This window comes from Choloepus didactylus, chromosome 8 (genome assembly GCF_015220235.1).
Source record: "Choloepus didactylus isolate mChoDid1 chromosome 8, mChoDid1.pri, whole genome shotgun sequence".
NCBI classification, from domain to species: Eukaryota; Metazoa; Chordata; class Mammalia; order Pilosa; family Megalonychidae; genus Choloepus; species Choloepus didactylus.
Window position 1 is genome coordinate 34,404,167 of NC_051314.1, and position 27,326 is coordinate 34,431,492.

General features: G+C 37.4%; 2 protein-coding genes across 3 annotated transcripts in view; both read left to right on the top strand.

Annotated features, from left to right (window-relative positions):
• The window catches only part of FGD6 (FYVE, RhoGEF and PH domain containing 6), a 140,603-nt gene that overhangs the window by 76,906 nt on the left and 36,371 nt on the right, over window positions 1-27,326 (top strand). For both annotated transcript variants that reach the window (XM_037846275.1, XM_037846276.1), the window contains exons 6-8: window positions 5,784-5,935; window positions 8,318-8,474; window positions 10,057-10,144. In XM_037846275.1, coding sequence (XP_037702203.1) covers window positions 5,784-5,935; window positions 8,318-8,474; window positions 10,057-10,144 — 397 coding nt within the window. The remainder of the gene's footprint in view (window positions 1-5,783; window positions 5,936-8,317; window positions 8,475-10,056; window positions 10,145-27,326) is intronic.
• LOC119541921 (phorbol-12-myristate-13-acetate-induced protein 1-like) lies at window positions 18,347-18,801 on the top strand. Its single transcript, XM_037846277.1, has one exon. It carries the CDS (start codon window positions 18,444-18,446, stop codon window positions 18,606-18,608), a length of 165 nt encoding a protein of 54 aa, XP_037702205.1. The 5' UTR covers window positions 18,347-18,443; the 3' UTR covers window positions 18,609-18,801.

A 27,326-nucleotide genomic window follows, 5' to 3' on the forward strand; every position in this document is an offset into this window, starting at 1 on the left:
TCTAATTTCTGACATGGTAATCCTGCTGTCTTGCATCTCTCACTGACATGGTCAAGGAGGTGTTGGTGCATTTAGATTCTGCACAAAAATAGCTTTGCCTCTGGCCCTTAAGTGTCATCACACTTTACCAAATTATCCTGGCTGTTAACATTTAGAAAAATAATCAGACATATGTTGCAATCATCCTTTTTATAAAAAAAGATGTTTTTTTCCTTCAAGCGGCACCAGTTCTAGAACTGGCTGAGATTCATGAAGAGCTGAGAAGTTAAAGATTCTGTATGAGGTTCCTATATGAATAATTGCATCTGGCACTGAGGCCATGACACATTGCTTTCAGGGGACGGTGGCCTGAGAGGTAAGGGACTGAGACTGGTTCTCAGAGCTGCTGAGGTTGTAGAGGCCGTTGATTGCGAGTGGGGCTATTGGCATGAGTTACATCTGCCTGGAGGAAAAGGTCCCCTTATATGTATATTTTTAAAAAGGCACCAGGAAAAGAAGTGATGTCTCTAGTAATGTTTGCTTTGAATATAAAACCTTCTGGGCTCTAGAAGTAGTTTTTAATAGATAGTTGGATATAAACTATATTCTCATAATCTTTATTAAATGTTCTACTTTGTACTTTTAATTATTAATTTTCTATTTTAATCTGAAGTGTTACTCAGAATTAAAAAGAAAAAAAATAGAAATCATGGGACATTAGTTCAGCCAGAGCTACTTGTAACCATCCAGTAGTAATGAAAAAGATGAGTTTCTTCCTGGTTTGTGACAGAGGCCTCCTCCAGTTAGAAGTGGCTATTTCACTGGCTGGCCCAGCTTAAATTTGGCTGTTCTCTGTTCAATGCATCTTAAATAAACAAGTTTCCTTTTTGGCAATGGTGGCAGATATATGGAATGCAGAGTCTGGCAAAAGCTATGTCAAACAGGGTCCTTAAGTTATTTAGCAGCTGACATCTACTGTCATGTCATGGCTGAAGAAATACCTTCCAAGTAGGATGTTGTCCTGCTGCCACGGGACATATTCATCACTTATTTTACCAGAAGAAAGGGCAGTACTTACTGCTTTAGTGAGCGAGTAGCTCTTGTTTCTAAATTATATTAATCACTAAACTGATTTTAAAAAATTGCTATAAAAGATGTTTAACTCTTGTGCTTTGAATACATTTACAATTGAGAAAATTCTTTGTATTATGTAAACATAGTCTATATGTATGTATTTTATACCTCTATCTGATGGCAGAAAAATCTACTAACTTTCAACTGTGCTAAGTAGCACTATTTTCCTTTATTAGATGTGAGTGCTGATAGTAGCAAGCTGTTGGGAGGTGGAATTTGGCCAATATCCAGTTGGTTTCTGAAGATGTTTTGTGTGGCTTTCTGAATTGGTGCTTATAAAAAGTTACAAATTCTTAATTTATTTATATATTTAGTTACAAGTTAGTTCTTTAGTTTTGGGGGTAAGGTAATTGTAACATAGTTGGTTCCTTTGGGCTAATATGACTTTTGGCCAATAAAGTTTATTCAGTAAAGTTACCCAGGTACTGTAGCCCAAGTGAAGGTTTTTGTTTTTGTTTTTAGCATTTGTTAAACATAAGAGGATTGACTTATCTACAAAAGCCATACATCAGAAAAGGAATCCTTACATATACTTTTAAATTATATATGAGGTTTTTGTACTTCAGACAACAGAAGAAACATAAGAAATAGTCTTCGTCAATGTATATCCATTGGGGGCAGGTGTTGAACTGACCAGGAGATTAATCAGTATACCTTTTTGGGTATTTCATTTGCCCAGGGAATCCCTGAAGGGAAAGTGTCTTACCATAAAGATAAAGAAAGATGAATTCTCTGTTGAGCTTTCCTCTAACCACACCTTTGCTTTTGGGTTTTAATTAAAGCTGTTGTTTCTAGGAAAGAATAAATCTTTGTTTTTGAATCCTGTGAACTATAGGACAGATTCCACTATTGTTTTCTTTATATTTTTAGCCCCACCCTCATGGGATAGTGAAATCTAGGCAAATAATGACCTCTTATTCCTCCTTTTCTAAGTCCTCTCAAGTGCTAGGGTGTGATTGTGTTGATCTGTCTTAAAACATGGCATAAATAATCTTATAAAAACAGTAGGTGACTTCCCTGGGCCGAGAAATGGCCTGCTGTGGTGCCAGTGGGACGCCCCCCCCCCTTCCCCTCTCTGTCCCTTTTAATCTCTTCTGCTAGGAAAAACCACTTTCTCAGCTTACAGGCATTTTCCACTTGATTTGGGAAACACCCCCACCCTTACTGTTGTCCCGAGGGAGTCATGGGTGGAGTAGGTTGAAGCTAAGACCCCTTCCCCTGCCCCACCACTGCCTTGCTCTTTAGTCCTGTGACTTGGGGAGTTGGAGTATCGCAGAGTTAGGGAAGAAGATGGGGCCCTGGCTGTGTGCTCTAGGGTGTCAACTGACCTAGAGCTTTTTCGGCTTTGTAATGATTGGAGGGTAAAGAGATATTTATTTATTCCTATTTCTATCTCCTAGATTGGGCCTGTTACAAACTCAGTCCCAGTAAGTCTTCCCTGAGTTCAGACACTTGGTTTCTCCCTAGGATGGGGTGGGGGAGATGGTGCCTTCATGAAGCTTTCCTAACATCCCAGAAGATCTTTGGTCCTTCTATTCAGGCAAGGCTGGGTAGAAGACCCTGCCCCAGTGTCTTGTAGGAGCCCAGGGCTGTCTAAAGTGAGCTCCATGGGCAGAGGCATCCGTTACTTATTATTCTAGGTCCCTGGGCTGGTGCTTCCCTTCTGTGCATCTGCCCCTCCTCCAATCCGCAAAGCCTCTCCCACTTGAACTGTAGAGTAGGGTACCAAAAAGCCCAGCCAGTCCTATCTAGGGCCCTTGCCAAATTGGAGGAAGTACACACCTGGCTTCAGTATTTTCTCTGCCTGTGGTCCCAGGCCACTTCCCCCAGCAGAGATACTGCTTCAGTGCCATCAGCCCTTGGTATGGTGAGTCCTAGAACAGGATACCAGTTGACTTAATTGGTAGGTAGGTGGAAGGAAGCTGAGTGTGGTAAGAGAAGCCCTTGGCCCTGATCCCACAGTTTGTTCGACCCCCTCAGATACCCAGTAGCCCTTTCCAGTCACCCCCCTGCAAGGTGATGACTGGGCCCTGCTTCTGTTTGACAAACTTCCAACCCAGGCATTGCCACCAGTTGTGCTGTGCCTTGGAGCTGTAAACCAGAGAGCTGCTGGGGGCTCTGGCCTGGTCCCTTCCTTTCACACCCCCAAACCCTGGCCCTCAGCCCAGCAGCAGCCTCCTCTTCTACTCTGTCTCATGTGTGTGCTTTTTCTTTTTACCAGTAGTATATAATCCAGTGGTGTTCCGATTTGCTGGCGCTACTGTTTTGCAAAACACCAGAAATCGATAGACTTTTATAAAGGGGGTTTATTTGGTTACAGAGTTACGGTCTGAAGGCCATAAAGTGTCCGGGGTAAGGCATCAGCAATTGGGTGCTGTGCCAGTTTGAATGTATTATGTCCCCAAATGCCATTATCTTTGATGTAATCTTGTGTGGGTGGACCTATCAGTGTTGATTAGATTGTAATTCTTTGAGTGTTTCTTTGGAATGTGCTCCACCCAGCTGTGGATGATGACTCTGATTGGATAATTGCCATGGAGGTGTTGCTCCACCCATTCAGGGTGGGTCTAAGTTGATCACTAGAGCCATATAAATGAGCTGACGTAACAGAAGGAACTCATTGCAGCTTAGAGTGAACTTCTGAAGAAGAGCTACGGCCAAGAGGGACACTTTGAAGAAGGCACTGGAACTGAGAGAGGAGCTTCTGCTTACAGAGACATTTTGGAGACAGCCTTTGAAAGCAGACTTTTGCTCTGGAGAAGCTGAGAGAGGACAAACAACTCAAGAGCAACTGAGAGTGACATGTTGGAGAGAAGCTGAAGCCTAGAGAGGAATGACCTGGGAGAAAGCCATTTTGAAACCAGAACTCTGGAGTAGACGCCAGCCATGTGCCTTCACAGCTAACGGAGGTTCTCCGGACACCATTGGCTATCCTCCAGTGAAGGTAGTCGATTGTTGATGCATTACCTTGGACACTTTGTGGCCTTAAGACTGTAACCATGTAACCAAATAAACCCCCTTTTATAAAAGCCAATCCATTTCTGGTGTTTTGCATTCTGGCAGCATTAGCAAACTAGAACAGGTACCTTCACAGAAGAATGGCCACTGGCATTCGGAAAACCTCTCTTAGCTCGGAAGGCACATAGCTGGTGTCTGCTTGCTCCCAGGTGGCATTTCAAAATGGTGTTCCCCAAAATGTTGCTCTTGGGGCCTTTTATCCTCTCTTAGCTATAGCTCCTCTTCAAGATGTCACTCTCAGTTGCTCTGAGGTCTTTCTCTCTATAAATTCCTTTATAGGACTCCAGTGATCCAATTAACACCCACCTTGAATGGGCAGGCTAACACCTCCATGGAAATTATCCAGTCAGATGGTTCACTCACAGTTGATTGAGTCACATCTCCATGGAAACACTCAAAGGATTCCAATCTAATCAAAACTAATACATCTGCCCCCACAAGATTGCATCAAAGAATATGGCTTTTGGTGGGACATGTTATATCCAAACTAGCACAAGTGATATCTAACAAAATACTGCATTCTACCTTTCTTACTAAGACACCATTAGAAGATATGAGTCTTGGGACCAGATCATTTTGGCCTCATTCCCCCTTACCTCTCTCACACTTGGGAAGTATATACTGCATTATAAAATGATGTTTTTGCCAGAAATATTAATGTGGGAAGCTTTCGGTGTTAGTGATATCCTCTTTTGCTTAAGGTCGTACAAGCCATTCTTAAATAGTTAGTATTTGGTTTTTCTGTTTTGTCTGTGTTCTCCCCAGGGCTCAGTCTCCAAGGGGCTGTCCTGTCCCTCCATGCAGGTCCCCTAGCCCTAGCCAATAGTCCACTGGCCTTGCTGTCACCCACCTTTCCTCCCTGCCTAAACTTGAAGAGTCTTGTGTGCATTGATGTGAATTATAGTGACACTCTATTGGTGATATGCCTTATATTAGCTAAATTCAAACCTGGAATTTGTAGGAAAACCTAGCTACCTTAGGAGCAGTTACTCATACCCAGGGAGGCTAGGAAGAAAGGTTAGATTTTATATTCAGATGTGAGTGTGCGTATGTGTATTTTTTAAAAATTGTTTTTGGAGGGGTTTATGTTCCGCTTATGTTCTATTTCAGTGCCAATAAAATTTAGGAAGATTTTCATGGGGTAGGGGGTGGGCAACAAGCGAGTGGGTGAAAAAAAAGTATATGACAGGAAAATTTTTAATTTGAGAGGTGGAAATCCTGGTGGATTGTTTAGGGTGTTGTCTAGAAGGAGGGGAGGAGTTTTCTTGATTCTGTGTGCCAAACACATTGCAAAAAGCTTTATGTGCAATATCTAATTGAAGGTTCATAACAACCCAATGAAATAGAAACTATTATATGCCCATTTAACCGAGAAGGATCCAGAATGTTGGGAAATTCTTACTGGGAGTGGACAAAGGTGCTCTTAAATCCAGAATAAAATTAGCTAAGATCTTCCAGGGATTTTTAAAATAAATGAATTTCTTATCTAGGTGAGTTGGGGGAGGAGGAAGTGGCCACTTTCAATTCCTAATTCTTCATAAGTACAGTTCTGCAATTTATATTGCTTTAGGGAAGAGGGTATTTGGAAACAGAAGCTTTTTATCAAGTTATATGTGTGTGTATGTTGTTTTTCCTCTCCTGGACTATAATAGGATTTCCGGAATGCAGTAGCACATGCTTCCAGGCAACTTGGAAAACCAGTGATTGAGGACCGGATCCTAAATCAGATCCTGTATTACTTGCCTCAGCTGTATGAACTCAACCGGGATCTCCTGAAGGAACTGGAAGAAAGAATGTTGAACTGGTAAAAATGGACTGATGAGCTTTTCCAGAGTTTCCATGTTTAGATCAAGCTGTAAAGACCCTGTGTGCAACAAAGAGGTGTTGTTCCTTTCATTTAGTTGAATTTTCTTGGCTGTTGCCTATAGATGGATTATTGTGATGTCCAAAATTAACAACCTTGGCACCCGAACTCAAGAGTATAATTTTAGAAACTTCGTTATTGCTGCCTTGGAAGTACCCACTCTTCAGCCAATTTAAGTTTTTATATGTCATTTGATAATCATAATTTTTGAGATTGAGGGAAGATACTTGATATATTCACATTGAGAAGTTTATCATATCTGGAGCTTGAGGTCAAGAAACTCCCTTGGCATTTTTGAAAAGAGGTCATCCTTTGAAATACAGGAGGGATTGCTTGTTGTTATGGAAAGGCAAATTTACATGGGTTTGGAATAACTGTAGAAACAGGAGATTTCAGAACAAGAAAGAAATACCAAGGAGGTTATTAGAAGCATTTCCATTGGGTGATAGAAAGAAAACAGAAGCTTTGGTGACATTAGTGTAAATATGAAAAAAGTTTGGTCCAAGGGAATTGAATTTATTGTTGAACTCTATAGGGGACCTAAAATGATTAGAATAACAAAACACCCACTTCAGTGATCAAAATTTCCCTTTAAGCTTTCTTTAAATGTAATCCAGAAAATACCTCTGCTTGTTTTGAAAAGGTCATGCATCTGCATGTGGGGAAAATATGCTAGATAAACAATTAATATTTAGCTGCAGCCAAAGTATGAAATAGTATAAAGTTAAAGACTGAGGATTGATTTAAAAATAGTTTTTAAAAGTCCCTGTAGAAATAAAATGTAATTGTAAAAAGTTTTGCTGTCTCATACATAGTCATTTTCTTATAAAAATTAACATCTTAAAAATGTATCTGAATTGGCTTGAAAAGACGTGCATATTTATGTAAGCAAGTGTTAGGAAGAGGCTTAAATGTATTCTTTGCTTATGGTAAAATTTCCCTCTAATTTAGATCTATAGATGTTCTGTGTTAAAAGCATCCCTAGGGAATAGACTAAATTGATGTCTTTGAGTCAAGACATATTCTTTGGTTTTAGTAGATTTTCTGAAGTCACATTTTTCTTTGGTTTTTAATAACAATTGATATTTCGTTTGTACATTCAGCAAGCTTTTGAATATCTGTTTTGTCTAGTGTTCTAATATGGTAGGAATATAGCAGTGCAGAAGACGCGCAAGGCCTTTGCACTCATCGTGACATTTTAATGGAGGGAGAACCAGAAAAATTGACAAGAAAAATACCAGATTGAAGCAATCTCTGATCTGCAGAGAATTAAAATAGAATGATGTGATAGTTAGTGAAATGGATGGCCAAGGATGGCCTTCTAAGAAGGTGGAGCATTTAAACTGACACCTGAATGAAAAGAAGGAGCCAGCCAGGGTTCTGTATTTGGAACCATTAGTAAAAAAAAACAGTGGAACCGTTAGTAAAAAAAAATAGAACCATTAGTAAAAAACTATACAGTGGGAATGAACTGTGTATGTTAAAAGAAAATAGAGCAAAAATAAAGGCATGAAGTGCTGATACATGCTACAGCATGGATGAACTTTGAAATCATTTTCCTAAGTGAAATAAGCCAGACACACAAAAAAAACAAATATTGTATGCCTCCACTTATTTCATATAGGCACTAGGATGGGCAGTTTCATAGGGACAGAAAGTAGCCTAAAGGTTACCAGGGGCTGGGGGGATGGCAAAAGAGGAAAGGGGAGTTATTTCTAAATAGGTATGGATTTCCTGTTTGAGGTGAAACTCTGTTGGGGATGAAAAGTTTTGGTAATGGATGGTGGTTAGGTGCACACAACTTGCAAATGTGATTAATGCCACTGAATTGTATACTTAGAAATGGTTAAAGTAGACGATTTTATGTTATATATGTGTTATCACAATAAATTTTTTTTTAAAATAGACTATAAAGAAGTCCAGTTGGAGAGTAATGAGAAAGAGGGAGATAAGTGTGAGATGGGTCAGAAAGGTAGGCAGCAGCAGGACCTGTGGGGCTTGGTAAGACAAAGTAGGGAGTTTGTTTTTATGCTAAGTGCAACAGGAAGCCATTGGGAATCACATGATATGATTTACATTTTCAAGACTCTTTGTATGAAGAATGAAATGTAGAGAGCAAGAAAGGAATCAGGGAGATGAGGCAGAAGGCTTTCATAGTAGTCCAGGCAAGAGATGATGGTGGTAACGGAAGTGGTGACAGGTTTTAGGAAATGTTGCACAGGAAGAGATAAAGAACCACAGGACTCTGCCATAGGTGGATATGTTTTACATAAATTACTGATTCTCTTTTTATGTTTTCGTGTATTTCTTGTCTATCCTTAGGACTGAACAACAAAGAATTGCTGATATCTTTTTAAAGAAGGGACCGTATCTAAAAATGTATTCCACATATATCAAAGAATTTGATAAGAATATAGCTTTGCTGGATGAGCAATGCAAGAAAAACCCAGGTTTCGCTACTGTTGTTAGAGAATTTGAGGTATACACTACCATGAAATATTGAACATTTCTTATTTTTTAACTCAACCTTTCCTTTTATTCTTCTAACAACTGAAATAAAATAATGCAAGGGAAATAGAACTTAGATCTCCCTTTAAATAAATAAATAATCCATTTTTAGTGTCAAAGTTAAGAAAAATTGATAACATGTTGATAGTGTGTGTCAAAGCTTTGTGTTTTGACTCAAAACTATGAGGATGCAAGCCTGATTTGATTAGGGATAAAATGATATAAAAAATTTTTAATTAGTTTTTAGCTGGTCACCATAAAATTTTAATCCCCAATTTTGGGTAAATTTTTGGTTACTATAGATTTTAGTGCTTATTTTTCTGCTTTGAAACTTAAAGGTCAGTGAATTCTAATCACACAAAACTAGAAATGAAAAGATTTAGAAGTATTAGAATACTGCTAATTTCTAATTTGTAAAGTAGACATAATTAAACTTAAAAACTACTTACAGTCTTATTTTTTTTCTTCTTTTCCTCTCTAGTATCTTTAGGCTGTTAAAAAATAGTGTGATCTAGCTATGCATTTGATAATTGACCTAGATTTTCATCAGTGTCCAGCAAGTTGTTCTGTTGCCTTAGCAGCAGCAGCAGAAGATGTAAGATGGTAGAGTTAGCAATCTCGGTTTGTATTGCTTACCTGAAAGATGCTTTCTTAACAGGCATTATCATTATAATTTCTTAATTATTCTGACCTGACCATGTGAACTGTGTAAAAAGTGCAGGACATTTTATTGTGGCCCCATTTTCAACTGGCCATTTTGATACCATTTTACAGCAAACCTCTGGGTTGGAGAATGGGGGTGAGGCTCAGGAATCGGCAGTGGTGTCTATTGTACATACTAAGGAAAAGAGTTTTAAAGGCAGGGTCAAAATGTCCTTGTGGTCAAGTCAAAATGGATTCAGAACCAAATGTCCCTATATCCACTATGATTTGGGGACTGTCATTTATAGCATTCATCTGAGAAAGATTTTTTTACACCCTTCAGGCATGTTGGCGAAGGGATGTTAAGCAAGCAAGGCTTGTTGGGTTAGGGTTGTTGGTAATTTCCACAATTCTCTCCCCAACCCCCACCCCTAGCCTGTTTTTATTTGCATATATTGTCCATAAGGCTCTGGTTATTGTTTGAATCCAACTTCCAGTGGTCTTATTTCTACTGCCTTATATTGGTGGCAGTGCATTTCTTTCTTGGCCCATTGGGGTTTGTTTGTATTTATGAATATATTGCCAACTGCTCTTCTAAGTGGAAGCTGATGAACTGCCTGGTTCTAGCTGGCCTAGAAAATGGGCCAGCACAATCTGAGAGGACTGGGAACAAGTTTCTCCAATGAATCTGTGAATTCAGAGACCTACCTACAAAAGAAGGGTGGACTAGGCAAATCTGGCTAGTTTCTACTCTGTTAGCCTAACAACTGTGCCTTAAAATAAAAGGGCTCCACCTCTGAATCCCCTGGAAGGGTTGCTGGCTGTTTAAAGTTTGGCTTCCTGGCACTTGCATCTGGTTTCCTTTCTTTTTAGAAAACACTGTGTTCACTTTGGATAACTTTTCCTTCTAGATGAGCCCACGCTGTGCTAACCTGGCTCTCAAGCACTACCTCCTCAAGCCGGTTCAGAGGATCCCTCAGTACAGGCTGCTGCTGACAGGTGGGCTTTTTTGGCAGTTACTAGCCAACCAGCTACCCTCATGCTGCTCTTATACAACTCTGCCTTCCCTAAGAATGCCTCTCTTTACGTATCATTCTGGTAACTACTTTGCCTAATATTTGGATTTATAGATTGCTTATATACTTCACATATACATTGCTTGAGCAGAACTTATTTCAGTTCTTTGATCATGCCATGTGCCTTCTCATCTCTTAATAATCATGTATGCTATTCCATTTGCTCACCAATCCAATCCCACATTCTCGCTTCATTTTATCTGGTTAATAATATCAATCCCAAGAAGATATTTTCCTGACCATCCAAGATAGGGTGTAGCGGTCTTTCCTCATACTTCTGTAGCCATTGTGGCTCTAATCTCTTATTCACATGGTTGTTATAAGGCTTGATTAATGAGCTAAACATTGCAAGTGCTTACAGTAATGTTTTGATCATAGTAAATTCTAAATAAGTATTAGCTGCTATTAGTAATAGTAGTTGCAATATCCTTATCCTTATCATCATCATTATTACTGTTTAATTGCCATGGGTCTTAGTCTGTCTACAGCTTCTACTAGATTATAAGGTCCAAGATGGCAAGTTTGTGCCTACCTAATTCACCGTGTAATAGTAAAACAAAACAAAACAACCAAATAGTAGCAGCTATGATTTCAGTGAAAGCCAGGCACTGTACTCAGGGCTTCATATTCCTTGACTCTTTAAATCCTCACCATAGTCATGCATATATCACAATATTACTTTCACAGATGAGATAATAGCCTTAAAGAGATTAAGCCGTTGGTCACCACAAAAAAAGCTAATATCCAAATATGCTAGCATTATTTCCAAATATGCTGCTGGATCCTATGTAGTTTTTACTTGGAATGGATGTACAGTGACTTAATATATATAAAACATGCATTATAAATTGTATTGAAATGGACAAAATCATTGAAATGCCATCGCAACTTGAAATTCAGTCTATCATTTTAGGTACATAAACTTTGAAGTACTTTATCCTTTTAGAATTCTTAAGATACGGTGTGTGTTTTTATCCTTAACTCGATTACTTTCTCTCAAACCAAAAGTTAGCTATACTGGAGGTAGGTGAATCGTGGAATGCAGGTTTTCTGGATTTCTCTTAAGGCAAAGGCTTCAGCCCTTCCAGGCTTGCCTAATGAAGAAGACCAAGTGGAGATGAGGAAGGCTGGCCTTTTAGTCCCAGATCTGGCTTCCCTAGGTGTGTCAAGTGTTTAATTGAATTCTAACTAAATCAGGTACTAGATTTCTCTCTGGGATGACATAAAGCAAACCAAATAATTTGAGGATGTCCTGTCCATCTGTGCTTTCTTCTGCATTTGGCAGAGATTTAGAATACACAGGACAAAAGGAAGTAGATACACATGTTGTGTTTTTGCTAGATAAATTCAGTGCTCTATCATAAACCAGCTGTGAATGGCTTGGGCTATTTCCACAGCTGTCAAATGAAATACTGTTTTTAGTGCCAAAAGACAACTATGGTTTCAAATGTGAGAAGGATGGAACAAGTTTCTGAAAATTTAATGTAAATTTTTTTTCTCACTAAAAAATTACACATATTTAATTGAAGTTTTATGCTGAGTTTGTTTTTGAGAAATATTGAAAGAACAAAAGCAAGTCTTAAAAATTTTCTTAAGAGAACAGATTTCATTTGTTTTATAATACCAACATAATGTAAGCTTGGGTTTTTTTTATTTTTGAGCTGCCTCTTGTTTGATTTTAAAGCTATCTTTCCCTCTTGTTTAAATTGGAAAATCTTCCCCATTATTTAAGCAATGCACAATGCCTTATAGATAATGGATTCATTGAGGGATGAAGATGACAGATGATTTGTTTGAGGTCTGAAAGTCAGAACTAAAATTGGAGAAGGAATGTGGATTTTGTATTCTTTGTCCTGTGTCTTTTCTTCCACTGATTAAAATTCTTCCCCTCCTTAACTGAAGTCCAACCTGAAGTCTTCCATTCCCCTTGAAGCTACCTCTGATTACACCAATTCTCCTTGACAAAGGTCAAGGAATCAGTGCCATATGACCTAGCAAATATTTGTGTGATGCCTTATGACTATGTAATTTGAATATAGGTTCCTTAATTTGACTATAAATTCTTGAGGACAGATAATGACTCTTATACCAATAATTTAGAATCCATCCTGGTATCTGGCTTAGTTTTGGACATGTTGATGATGTTCAGAAAATAGTCTTGGTTGATTTTAAGATAGGCTTAAAACATCCCATTTGCTTAAATGTCCATAGCTGAAAGAACAACATTGAGAGACACAGACTATCAGAGATATAAGGGACTTTGGAGGCAGTGCTTTCCTTTCCTAAAAAAGGAACAGACATCCAGAGAGGTGAAATGTCCAGCACAAATAGTATCAGTTGAAGCCCCTCTGATCTTATAATTCTAAGGACATATGAGGATTAATGCTAAGGGTTTATTTTATATTTTTATTTAAAATTCTGATTTTTCTATTCATTTTTGTGATGTTCAGATTGTTCCCTATTTGTAAGATATTTCTGCTGTAGCTATCAAAGATAGTGCCTCTGCCTATGCAATTAGATGTTTAGTGGTTCAATTTTAAGTCTTAAGTTTGTATCTATTCAAACATATTATCTTACTGGGTCCCTGTCTTTGGATAAGCAAGGACAGTGATTTAATCCTCACAACAACCATTTTAGAATTTGGAATAATACCAGATGCACAGAATATAAAGGAACAGAAAGGAAGGAGTGAGACTCTATTTGAACCAACTGTTGATAGCTTTGATTTATTGAGTTTCGGGCAGAGAAAGGGAACAATACCTGCCTGGCTCAATGGAAGTAGATTTGTGCCTGCCTTGATTCCTTGGGAGGGGATGATTGAAAGATGCATGGATGACATACTGATAAGATAGGGTGGGGTTTTTTTTTGGAACCCTTTTAAAGAAAAGAGGAGTGGAAATCCCCAGATACAGCAATTCTGCCCAGATTATTCAAACAACCATTCCTGTTGTCTTGCAGTGTTTTCTTCTGACATAACTGGGATTTCTATAGGGTATTCTTCTTAGACTAACTCTTCCTTCATTGTAAGAAGTTTCCAATAAATTCTACCAATAAATTTTTGGTAGTTTTGTTTGTTTTTTTAAAGCTCAATTCAAAATAGGATTAAATAAAATGGTATATATATAGAATTGTGTTTTTAACAAAAGAAAAATTTGAGTGATTTACTTAATTTAGGGTGAAAGCTTGTAATTTTTTTGTGTGTTGACTCCTCAAGGCCAGTGGATCAGACCAGATCTTTAAATCTGTGTAGGGCCCAGAATCTCTTTGGAGTTAGGAGAAATGGAGTCTAGAGGCAGAAGTGAGGAAGCAACAGAAGAAAACAGACAGACACTGCTATAGGAGCAGTGTTACTTTATTACCAGTGCTTATTTCCTTCCTCCTTGTGGTGAGAATTGTCTTCTTTATTGTTCTATCCCAATGCCTAGTATAGATTCTGGCACATAGCAAGAACTTAATAAAGGCTGTATCAAACTAAAAGGCTTAGGGAAAGGAAAGTTGCTCCTTTTTATAAGAAGATTGAGAATCTCTATGCAGTAGTGTCAAGAAATACATGATGAGTGGATAGATCAACACATTACTTTTAAGAATAAAATCATTCTTCTGGTCACCCGAGAACAAAATTTTGGAAAGATCTCTGAAATTCTTCCCCTTTTTCCTTCTTTCCACCCTCTTCTTTCATTTGGTCTTAAAGTCCTATGAGTGTTTTCTTACAGGATCTAGCAAATTTTCCTCTGCCTCTTGTTCACGCTCCAGGCTAGGGCTTTCTAAACAGTGCTAAATTGCGGCAATATTTTCCTACTGGTCCTACCTTCTATCACTCCTTCCTGTAGTCTGGCCCATCTTTGCTAAATTTATCGAACTTTTTATTCTGCTTGTTAGAAAAGTTCAAAAACTTACTTATCCATAGATACCCTCATTTATAACCTAGACTTGCCCCAACTTTATTTTCCTTTGCTGAGACTGCAGTGGATTTCTTAGTGTCTCCTGCTACCAGTCCTTCAAGGCCAGATTGTCTCCTCCATTAATCACTCACTCACTCACTTACTCAACACATATTTGTATGAGCCAGCCCTAAGTCGGACCTATAGACACTGGCAAACAAGTAGGGAGCCTTGTCCTGACTGAGCTTCTGGTTCTCTTCCTTGGGGCCATGCCCTGCCACTTAGGCTCCCGCCAAGCTCCTCCTCTTAATTCCTAAAAATTATATTGATCTTTCTACCTGTTTTTTAGCTTAATTTTATTAGTTGTTGTTTAAATATTCCACAGATCTTTGCCATGTCTTCTCAACTAGATTATAAACCACTAAAGTCAGAGGCAGACTTTTACTTTAGTATCAGTAGTAGTCACAACAGTTACTTATTCATTTTGAGGGAGTATATTCTGGTGATTTACTATTTTTGTAAGGATCACTTTTTTTTTTCCTTTGAAGGTATCTTTTGTGCATTTAAAAAATACATGATATTATTAAAAAACAAAATCTTCCAAAAACAAAATCACTCAAAACAAAACACTATTTCACAACCATGGGTAAGTCTAGCACTTCTGAGTCATTCTGAGCAACCCAAGAAATAGATCACTTCAAGGTAAACAAAATTTTCTTGAAGTCATAAGCTTTCAAATCAAACAGATGATTCAGTAATCAATTGGGCAATTTAAATATAATAAAAATAATTTAAATTATGTAATTTGTAGCAGTCAGATAAAAATTCATGTTTATATCTATAGTCATGTAAATGCAGCTGTTTATTTGCAAAACTCTCTGAGAGGAAAAACTATCACCAACAATCTCCCCATCCAGATGAGAATATTAGATAAATACTGGTGTGTTTTAATTAGCTAAGCAAGGCTTAGTTAAGTGGACATCCAAGGTTCCTCCTAAAGGAAGTTGAAATCCCTGTGTTAAATTGACTAAAAAGTTCATTGAAATCAAATCAGATGGTTAGAGATGTTTCAGTTTAGGACCTGCTAGCATAAATGGGTAAACAGAGTTTTGTAATCTAAACTATTAATCTGCATATTTTTTCTTTACCATGATGCATTCCTTACGTGTAGATGCAGTCATTTCAGTATTTGGGTTACTGGTTCAGCAGAAGCCAGGAAAAACAATAACTTTATAGTAATTAAAATGTTATGCAACTGTATATTGTTTACTTTATTGCAAATTCTGGTGAACAGCGGTCAATAAATAGTTTTATATTCCTTAAAAAAAAAAGGGGGCAAAGTCCTTCTTACCTTCCACTGTCCAAAGGTGACCATCATATATCATATGCCCTTTGGATCTTTTTCTCTCCATGTTAAATGTATAAGATAATATTTTCAATAAAAAGTCTTTGATTTTTGGCAAGTTGAAACAAGTTGAATCGGTGAGGATCATAGTAGAGAAAGTATAATGAAAAATATAATTTAAAAATTCCTTTGAAAAATCTTTTCCACTTCTGTATTTATGGGGAAAAAAAACAGTCCTTTGAACTTTTATTAAATGTGGATCAGGTAGTTTCTTTGATCTTGTTCAAAATACTTATATTATATTAAAGGTTGCTTTAACAGCATAGTGTATTACTTTTTCCTGTAGTCTTTGCCTTTAGTCTGGGATGGTATTAACTCCCTCTAGGTTTTAGAAATCCAGGATTTCCCATGTTGGTAGAAAATGGGACATTAAAAACATGTGTTATAATGATCTGAAGTTATAAATTTGAGCCATAAACAGGCTAATAAGCTGATTCAAAAAAAAAAAAGATTAGAATCACATTAATGGATGACTCTCAAAGACCCTGACTGTGAAACGAAACTTCTGTTTAGATAGTATTTGTTTTAAAAAACCAGGGCTAATTGTATATATCGAAAATCATTCTAATACTTTCTCTAGAGCAGAGCTTCTTAAAAGGTGGGGCTGTCCTGGACTCTAGCCAAGGAATTTAGTTTCTGACAAACTGAAAGGCAATCCATCCATGTGAAATGGGAGGGTAATATTATGCAGAATTCCATTTGTAACTTAACTCAGTTCTTTTCTGTTGCAATTCACTTTTAATTGTAGTTGTGAAAAAAGTTATTTTGAGAGATGGTAATTTGAATAAATTATTTACCTGAAATATTTTTATACTGTGGAAATACTTAAGGAGTGAGCAGTTTTTATCTTCCTGATTTATTACCTTATAGCTTTAAATGTAATCTGACTTTCTGTATAGAACAGGGGTTTTTAACCTTTTTTACACCTGGATCTCTCTGGCAGTCTGGCAAAGCCTATGAATCTCTTCTCAGAATAATGTTTCTAAATTATAAAATAAAATACAAAGTATTAGAAAAGAAGCCAAATATACAGTAATTAAAATATTTTTAAAATATGATCTAGTAATATATGGTCTTCTTGCTTAATGCATTAAAGAAGATCTAGTGGAGTTCTATAACTACCATTATTTTGAACTGGTGAGAATAAACAATATTTTGAGATGTCTGCAAAAACTGAAATGTGATGAAAATATGTTATTTCTGTGGTGACAAAGTCACAGGTATTGCTGATACTTCTGTAGTTCCTTTCCTACATTCATAATGCAAAGAAATTCTAAATTTCCATTAGAAGTTAGTCTAAGGGAAATCTAAAAAATAAATAGATTCTTTTCCCCCATCCAAGATTGCAGACCCCCTGAATTCTATACATGGATGCTACTACCAAGCCATACTTTTTCCAATTCTAAGTGCAGATTTGACCCAGATTCCCTTCAAGTAGCTAGAATACTTTATTGTTGGGACTTGTCAAAGATTTAGCAAGCAAAATCTGTTGCTAAAGAGATTCCCTCATAATGTTTGTCAGAATCATGGGCACACATTAGAAACTATTCCAGTCCGAGAAAACATCAAAATTCAGTCAAACTTGAACTCATTTGGGTGCTAATATTTGCTTTATTCTTCACTTGCTGCTCTCTAGGTGGTAGGATATGCTTATCTCCCTAATCTAAATTTGCTCTTTGTTGATAGTAAGGATGGTGAGGACCAGAAATTCAATAAGGGCTTCTTTATGTGTGGCTTCCTGGGCCAAACCTGTTTCTGTATATTTGCAATTCTCACTGATTCATAAAATGGCAGTATTAGTGTTTGGAAAATGTATACACTAAGAAAAGCAGTCTCAGCTAACTGAAAAAAAAATGCTTGCTTCATTGATAGGTTTCATATGAGTTTGACTCCACTAAGAGTGTTTCGGCTATGTAGGTCTTTTCAGGAAAAAAGGATCCAGGCAAAATTCTGTCAATTGTGAGATCCACTGCAAGACTTTAGACTTTACTATGGGTTAAAACTGGGATCAGGTTTGGTTTGTGAGTCCTTTGGGGATGCCACCTCAGGATCAGGGTTATCAAAGTCTAGGATGGATCAGGGCTGTCTCATGTGGTTATGCCCTGAACAAGGGCACCCTTTGAGGTGCAAGTCCACTGTGCACTCTGCTCGCCATATTTTGTGCCCTGGAGAGGGGCTGTACTAGCCTAAGAGAAAGGGGATTTTTCTAATTCACAGAAAGGCACTGCCTGCTTTCCAAGCTGTGAACCTGCAAGGCTGAGAGCCTGGAAAGCTCATCTTTTCTTACTTAGACAATTACCATATGTAGAAGAGGCAGCCCTGGGCCAAATACTAAGGGACTAGAATTGAACTAACATTTGAGTACTGGGAGAATTGGAGCTAGGGGCCAGAATACTTTCTAAATAGGCAGTGAGACTCTCAAAATATCATCTCAACTGCTTAGTAAAATCTAAAGCAAGAAGTGGTAAGCCTAAATGGAGTATCATTTAGTCCATCATAAATTCAGCAGGTATTTATTGAATATGCACTAGATCTTGTTCTAGGTGTTGGAAATATGAATGATAATTAATTCAAGTTCCTTGTCTTCATAAAGCCCACAGTTTAAGTACCAGTCATAATATGGTACTTAATACTACAGAACTATTAACGTAGCATCTAACATTTTAACAGTGCACCTGCTATCCAGATGCTCAGTACGTTTAACTTACAATTTTGGAATTTTTTTTGATACTCATAGAAATGATTTTATTTATAGGAATAAATATATTATTAAAAAATATTCTGGGACTGGTCTGGTCTTGTTGGCGGCTCCGCGTCCCCCGCTGCTTGCTCTCACTTGGCCGCCCTGCGCGTCCCGTATCCGCCCCAGGTGCTCGAGTTGAGGGACTGAGTCCCCGGTTCGTCTGTAGTGAAGTTCCCAGCGGCCGTTGGCAGAGATGCCTGGGAAGAAGACGCGTAAGAAGGCGCAGCCGAGCTGTGTGCGGACTCCGGCAGAGCTTGAGGTTGAATGCGCTACTCAACTCAGGAGAATTGGAGACAAACTGAATTTCCGGCAGAAGCTTCTGAACCTGATAGCCAAACTCTTCTGCTCAGGAACCTGACTGCTTCAGAAACATACAAATGAGGGGACTTATTTCAAATGGAAGATTCCCCATCGGTGCAAATTTCATCAATTACAGGAGAGAACATGAGGAGTGCATCATTTGCTTTTGGATGCCCTTGGAAATGAAGAGGGAATATTTCAAAAAATGAATTGCTGTTGGAGGTTCCCAGAAGTCATTCGTTGGAGATATGAGAGCATTATAAAATCATTTTGTTTGTATTAGAGCAAGAATGGGAGAGCCTTGAAAATAGGGAAGTAATATTTATGCATTTCTTTATTTTTTTTCTTTTTCTTTTTCTTTTTTTTTTCATGGTCAAGTTTTTTTTATTGCAGAAATACAACATTGGTTTTAATGTTAGAAAATAAACTTTATAATACAACCTGGTAATTTACCATACTGACAGGAAAAAATCATATGATCATCTCAACAGATGAAGAAAGGCATGATGAACTTTAACATCGATTTGTGTTAAAAACAAACAAACAACAAAAAAAAACAGCAAACTAGGAATAGAAGATAAATTTCTTTAACAAACAGTATCTATAACAAACAACAAATATCAACTTAATAGTTAAACTTTGAACTTTCCCTCTGAGATCAGAAACAAAACAAAGATGACAGCTAGTTCCACTTCTATTCAGTCCATCATTGAGTCTTAGTAGTTCTATTTCCAATATAAATCCCAGATTCATTCACTTCTATTTTCAGTGCCACCACCATAGTTCAAGTTAACATTATCTCTCATGTGCAACACTCCAATAGGCATTTATTTTTGTTTAGAGAATTGGTCTAGTATTTCTTCTGAAGGTTACTGCTCAGCCTAATGTAAGAGGAGTTGACAGATGATGAGACTGTAGGTAGGTGTAGGGGAAGACATAGAATATGTTTAATTTTTGTCTCTAGTTTTGGATGACAACTCCAAAACAATGTATAATATCTGGTCCACACATATTATATTGTTAAAAGTTAAGTTTTCATTCTGAGAACACGGAACATCATAGTGAATGTTGATTCCTAAAGATCTGTAAAATGCCCTTTCTCAGTCAGTGTGCATCCTGTAAAAACTGGTCTTTTACACACTGAAGGTGAACATGTTTGTAAATGGTTGTTTAAAGGCATGTAACCCACAGATCTAAATAGGTGTTAACATGAGACACTGGTGCAGAGGGTTAACAGTGGTATGGGAAAACTGCTCATTACGTATTAATGACTCTTTTTAATAGGAATATCTTACCAACTCTACACTAATACTAGGGATGAATAATTAGCAGCTGATAAGAGATCTGGGATTTATTATGTTATAATTGTTTAAAGTTGAGAGTGATGATGATAGTACAACTAAGAAGATTAGGTAAGAAACGGACTGTTTATCTTGGGATAGAATATATATTAAATCAAGTTAGGAACCCACTGCTTAATAAATCAAGCCCTCAACTTGAGGCTTGCTCTTGTGAAATTTAGGGTTGTAAATAGGAGGCTGAGCCCTCCTATTAATTATGTCTAAGAGGCACCTCCAGGGAACCTCTTTGTTGCTCAGATGTGGCCTTTCTCTCTCTTAAGCCCAACTCATTAACCGCTCCCACCACCCCCCACAAATGGCATGACTCTCAGGAATGAGCCAGGCCCTTGCAGTGAGGTATAGACTCAAAGCAGGAAAAAAAAGAAAGATAACAAGCTGAGGTCACAGTGGCCGAGAGATCCCAAATAGAGTCGAAAGGCTACCCTGGAGATTACGCCTATGCAAGTTCCAGCTAGATGGTCCAAATGTCCACAGTAAGCCATGCCCTTACCTAAAGAAGTCCCCAAATGCCTAGATCCCTACCTGAGATTCTATAAAAGACACACTCACTCAGTTTTATCTTTCAGAAACTTAGTGTTCCTAATCCACCAGTGTTCCTATACCTGGCAAGTCCTAAAACCCATACTGTCAACACCCCCTTTCAGTATGAACAATTTAGGGTGCTCACTGCCTAGTTACCCCTGAAGGTGGAGAAAGATTAAGCGAGGAGAAGGGATAGCAGCAAACAAGATAAGATTGAACAAAGGTCTATGAATACTGAAACTATATAATTATATATACATTTTTGGATGCTGGGATGTTGGAATGGCTGGAAGGAGGTAAATTACATGGTGGAACTGGCCTATAGCATCCTTTGGGATTTGCTCTAGCTGCTCATTGAATTGTTCCTTGAAGGTCTTCACCTTTTTGTATATACCTTCTACTGTATACTAGGGAAGGGACTGAGACTGGAACTGTAACCCATAACAATTTTTTAAATTGCCTATATGACTGTTTTTGAGCTGTACGTCAAGAGATGACACCTTTATGTATGTTATACTTTATAATAATGGAAACAGCTGAAGTTGTGGAATTGTAACCCATGACATTCTCAGATTTGCCCCCTGACTACTTGTGAAATCGTGCTTTGAAAGTTATCACAGTTATGTATCTAGGTTCAAGTTCACAATAAAAAATTAAAAAAAAAAAATTCTGGGAGGGAAACACCAGTCATTAATACATATTCTAAAATATCAATAATTAAAGATATGATATACCATTGCAGTGGTAATTCTATTGATTAAAAAAGAAAAAGCTTATCATTCTATCATTGGAATAGAGAGGTAACATGATATAGACCCTGTTGTTTATAAAAATCTTATGTATGACAAAGTAGGAAGTATAAGACAAAAAGAAAGGATTATTTATTGAATAATATTAACATTTGAAAAATAAATCGATTCAGACATCAAAGTATACACTAAAAATAAAATCACAACTAAATATAAAACAATAAATTATTAAAAAATGAAAAATAAAATTGGTTATTTTTAGAACTGTAAGTACAGGAAGAGGAGAGGAGATGGTTTTCTAAGCACAGAAAATAAAGAAGTTACAAAGGAAAATACACTTTTTTGACTATTCTAACTAATAAGACATTGTAGAAGTTTAAAATATAGTCTAAGTAAAAGGCAAAGAGCACATCAGAAAATATATTTGTAGTAAATGTGAAAAAAGGTTAGTTTCAATAAGAATATTAAGACCCCAATAGATATCTGGGCTAAAAATATGAATAAACAATTCACTCAGTAATAAAAGTGGACACAAAAAACACAAAGTGGCATCTCTAAATCCTCTGAATCATTACAATCAATTAAAAGAAGTTTTCAGTTCCCCCTATTAAATTAGCACTAAAAAACTATAATACACAAAACTGGCAATCATTTAGTGAAACTGCTATTCTCAATGATATTTTAAATTGGTACATCCCTTTGGGAATGATTTCTCATTTTATATATATATATATATATATAAAATGTGTTTATGTGTGTGTATGTATATATATGTGTGCACACATATACACAAAGTACTTCAAAGATGTTTCATTCCCATTTGTCCCAAGGAAATAATGTGAAATATGGAAAAAGACAAAAAATCAAGATATTGATCAGCATTACTCATAATTAGAATGACCACACAATTGATCATCTAAACCAGTTAACTTTTTTTAAAATTCAGTTTTATTGAGATATATTCACATACCATACAGTCATCCATGGTGTACAATCAGCTGTTCACAGTACCATCATATAGTTGTGCATTCATCACCCAATCTATTTTTGAACATTTTCCTTATTACAGAAAGAATAAGAATAAGAATAAAAAATAAAAGAAAAAAGAACACCTAAATCATCCCACACATCCCACCCTATTTTAATTTAGTTTTTGTCCCCATTTCTCTACTCATCCATCCCTACACTGCATAAAGGGAGTGTGATCCACAAGGTTTTCACAATTACACTGTCACACCTTGTAAGCTACATTGTTATACAATCATCTTCAAAAGTCAAGGCTACTGGGTTGGAATTTGATAGTTTCAGATATTTACTTCTAGCTATTCCAGTACATTAAAACCTGAAACAGTTATCTATATAGTGCATAAGAATGCCCACCAGAGTGACCTCTCGACTCCGTTTGAAATCTCTCAGCTACTGAAACTTTATTTTGTTTCATTTCACTTCCCCCTTTTCGTCAAGAAGATGTTCTCAATCCCACAATGCCAGGTCCACATTCACCCCTGGGACTCATATCCTGCGTTGCCAGGGAGATTTATACCCCCGGGAGTCAGGTTCCATATGGGGAGGGCAGTTCACCTGCTGAGTTGTCTTAGCTAGAGAGAGAGGGCCACATCTGAGCAACAAAGAGGTACTCAGGGGGAAACTCTTAGGCACAATTATAAGCAGTAAACCAGTTAACTTTTAAGAGTAAAAGGGGTGCTATTAATTTTGCCTGGACAGCAGGTATAAATTGGGATCATCCTGGTGAAGCTAGGGTGTACGGGCATCCTATTTATAATAGCCAAAACAAAACAAAACTAGAAATGACTTAAAAGTCGAATAGTGGAATAGCTAAGTACCATAAGATGTATCCTTATGATGGAATACCATGCAGCCCCCACTTAAAAAAAAAAAGTATGGGCTAGAATATTTTAAACAGGCTCCAAAATTTATTAGATGTAAGTAAAATCAAGCATTTATAAAAACAGAAGGAATTATTTGAAAAGGTAATAGTTATGGGAATAATCAGTAAGAACTGGTGGAAGCATCTTTGTCAAACCTCCAGAAAACAGCTAAAGGACTGCAATAACAGCGTGAGTGCCAAATTAAGAAAAAGGCTACTGAAAAAGTAGTAGGCTCTCTTGGCACCCTGGCTTGCACTTTCCCTCCTCATCACTCGGTCAGGTTTATGTGGGGCAGGCCTGCATTCCTGGTGCAGATCCCTAGTTCCTGTTCCAAAGAGAGCACGTATGTCTGGCCCAATCTTTCTGGTGGTGGCCTGAGGGACTTGCCATCCCAGAACTTGTCCTGCATGTAAAAAGTGACTCACAGAACTCTCCTGTGGAACAATATGGGATGGAAGTCAAGTCGCACTGCCTGGGGTAAGGGATTGCTGGCTATAGAGTGTATCGTGCAGTGCCCAGGATCAGGAGGAAACTTTCTCCTAGGGGGGAGGGGACAAACTCTTTGTATGGATAAGCCCTGAAGGAGAACACTCACACTGGTCTATCTGTAAAGACTGGAAAAGGTGTTTTCTTCTTTTCTTTTCTTTTAGCCCCTGGCATTAGGTAAAGCTGCCATAGCACTAGCTGGATACAAGTTTAAGGAGGAGATGCGTCAGAGTCTAAAGTCCAGCGATAACACATCAAAATGCACAAACACACAAGGAAACAGGAAGTGATGATGCAAGAAAGGAAGAAAATTAAAGCACTAGAAACTTTCGATGAGGACCAGACTTGAGACATACCAGACTATTTGGAAAGGAACCAAATAGAGCTGAAAACCACAGTAACAAAAATTAAAAAGTCCCTAGAAGGGTTCAAAAGCAGATTGCAACTGGGAGAAGAATCAGTGAACTTGAAGATAAGACCATTGAAATCATTCAGTCTGAGGAGCAGAAAGAAGAAAAAACAATGAGAAGTGAACAGAGCCTGAGGAATGTGTGGGTTACCATCAAGTATACCAATATACACACTGTGGGAATCCCAGAAGGAGAAGAAAGAGAACGTGGTGGAGAGAATATTCAAATAATCACCAGAAACGTCCAAAATTTCACAAAAGACGAGAATGTGCACATCCAAGATGCTCAATGAACTCCAAACAGGATAAAATCAAATAGATCCCTGCCACAGCATGTTACAGTCAAACTGTTGAATGCCAAAGATAATGAGAATTCTGAAGGTCACAAGACAGAAGCCACTTGTTACATACACAGGTCTTCAATAAGATTAAGTGGTGAAATTCTCATTAGAAACCATGGGGGTAAGAAAGCAGTGGGCTGACATACTTATAAGTGCTGAAAGCAAAAAAACTACCAACCAAGAATTATGTATCTAGTAAAACATCTTTTATAAATGGGGGTGAGATTAAGACATTACCAGATAAACCAAAGCTCTGGGAGTTCACCACCCCAAGACTGGCCCTACAAGAGATACTAAAGAAAGTTCTGAAGGTTGAAAGGAAAGGACAATAGAAAATGGATCAAAACAGCATGAAGAAATAAAGTTCTCTGGTGAGAGTAACGACATACATAAAAATAAATGCCAGGATTATTGTATTTTTGGTTTCTAACCCCACTTTTTACTTCCTGCAGTATCTAAAAGGCAAATGCATAAAATGTAATCATAAATAAGTAGTTTTGGACTCCTAATGTATAAACAAACAATTTGTACAAGAATTACATAAAGATGGGCAGATGGAAGGGTATAGGAACTTAGTTTGTGTATACCATTGAAGTTAAGTTGGTATCTAAGCAAACGAGGTTGTTATACATTTAAGATGTTAAATTTAAGCCCCATGTTAACTATAAAGAAAATATTGTAGAATATGCAAGCTCATAGAAACAGAAATGAGAGTTTCCAGGGATGGGGGAGTCAGGGGGAATGGAGAGTTACTGCAAAATGGGTGTAGGGTTTCTCTTAGAGGAGAAAATAAAGATTTAGTAATGGAAGGTGGTGATGGTACTGCAAGAGTGTAAAAATGAGTAATCCCACTGAATAGTATGCTTGGGAATGTTGAGATGGGAAAGTTTATGTTACAGATGAGTTCCTTCAATTAAAAAAAAGAATGAACAGCCAAAGAGACAGTGACAATTGCAATACATGATCCTGGATGGGATCTTACAAGGGAGGAGGGAAGGCTTAAAAAGACATTACTGGGACATATGGAAAAAAATGGAATATAGACTGTAAACTTTATATCAATGTTAAATTTCTTGAAGTTGATAACTTCACTTAAGGTGGATACATAAGTGAATATCCTTGTTCTTAGGAAATGTACATGGCAGTAATCAGGGTCAAGGATTATACAGCCTACACTCAAGTGTTTATAAAATGGATTGATAAATAGACAGACAGACAGATGAATGGATAGATAGAAATTGATAGAATGTTAGATAGCTAGATGATATGGCAAATGTGGCAAAATGTTAAATTTGGTGTGTCTGGTTACCTAGGGGGTAGTGTATGTTGGTGTTCTCTGCATGGCATTTGTATTATTTTTGTAACTGTCCTGTAAGTTTGAAAGTATTTCAAAATAAAATTTTTTAATGTAAAAATTATGTTGAATATATTTTACCATAATTTTTTAATGTAGCAGTTATTTTAGAAAGGTGTTTGTGGTTTGAGTTTTCTACTTTATTTAATTTTCCAAATTTCCTATAATGCATTTTTAATACAATTTTATTGAGATATATTCACACACCATACAAACCATCCAAACCTATAATGCATTTTAGAATTAAATATATATATAAGTTCCATGGAATGAGAATTATTACAATTTCTCATTCTGGTCCAGCCTGTTTATTTTATGTATGTGGATATTAACGCAGAGAAATGATAAAGGACATGCTCAAAGCCACAGGCTTTTGCCGGATGTTGTCGGATGAGGCAGGGTGAGAATCTCTACCTTCTAAATCCCAAAAAGGGGCTCTTGACCACTTCACAACTGCCTTAAAGATGTCAGTATGTCCTGTAACTTAACACTTGATCTTTGTTTTGGGTATTTAAAAGGGTCCATACTTTGCTTCTTGAGTCAGGGTAATTTTGGATTGCTTTCTCCCAAATTTTAAACTTTGGAAAACAGACTCATTGACCAGGTTTCTTTTCTCTGGAGCCCATAATTCTGTATATGTTGCTGATCTAATTACATATTTATGGAGGAAAGAAGAAACCTGGATAATACAAAGCAAGACATGTCCTGAAATTCAAAACACTTGAAACAGGAATCTTTTTGTCCTATATGCTCACTTCCTCTGGGCACACAGTCCAAGAATCATGACTGAGTGTTGAATGCAAAAAGTCCCAGATTCCAACAGATGACTCATTTTTAGTAAAGGTTAACTGTACTTCTAAATTGTTTTTTGCCTAAAGTTGATTATTTGCTGATTATTCAAGAGATAGTGAAACCCAAACCCCTAACAAGTTACAGTTGTTTGTTGGGTCCTCATCCTGTTCACCTTGGGCCTCATTATGAGAAAAATGATAACTTGTTTATCCCTAGAAGTTGTGCACCCTGTTTAAGTTCCACATGCTGTGTTTCAGTTAATTTTGTGCTATTAATGTTGGGTGATGGTGGTGATGTGGGGGTGGGGGAATAGTTAATTAACTTTCATTAATCAATGATGCCACCTGGTGGCCAGAGGGTACACTTTGTGGTGCCCATACACTCGGCATCAATTTTATTATTATTTTTTTTCTCATTAACCTTTGTTTTAATGGGTCTCGACATTCTGCAACAGATTTTTAATCAGTTTGTTTCCATGTAAAAAATACTGATCTAAAAAAGTATAATGCATTTTTAATGCAATTAAAACTTCCACACAAAACAAATGAACGTTCCACAACACCTTCCTTTTGAAGGTTTTACAATGCATTACCATTAACCAGTCTTCTACTACCAAACTTAAATGGCCAGTTGAGACAAACAGCTCTAAGACCATTCTTCCCCTACTGAGACTGGGGCAGCAGGTGTTGTAGATATGTTCAGCTTTCTGAGCTTTCCAGCCAGACTTGGTGACCTGGCAAGCTCCAGCAGCCTTCTTATCCACTGCCTTGATGACACCCAAAGCAATTGTCTCTCATATCACGAACAGCACAACAACCCAGAGAAGGAGAGTCAGAGAAGCTCCCAACATACATTGCCTTGCCAGGAACAATA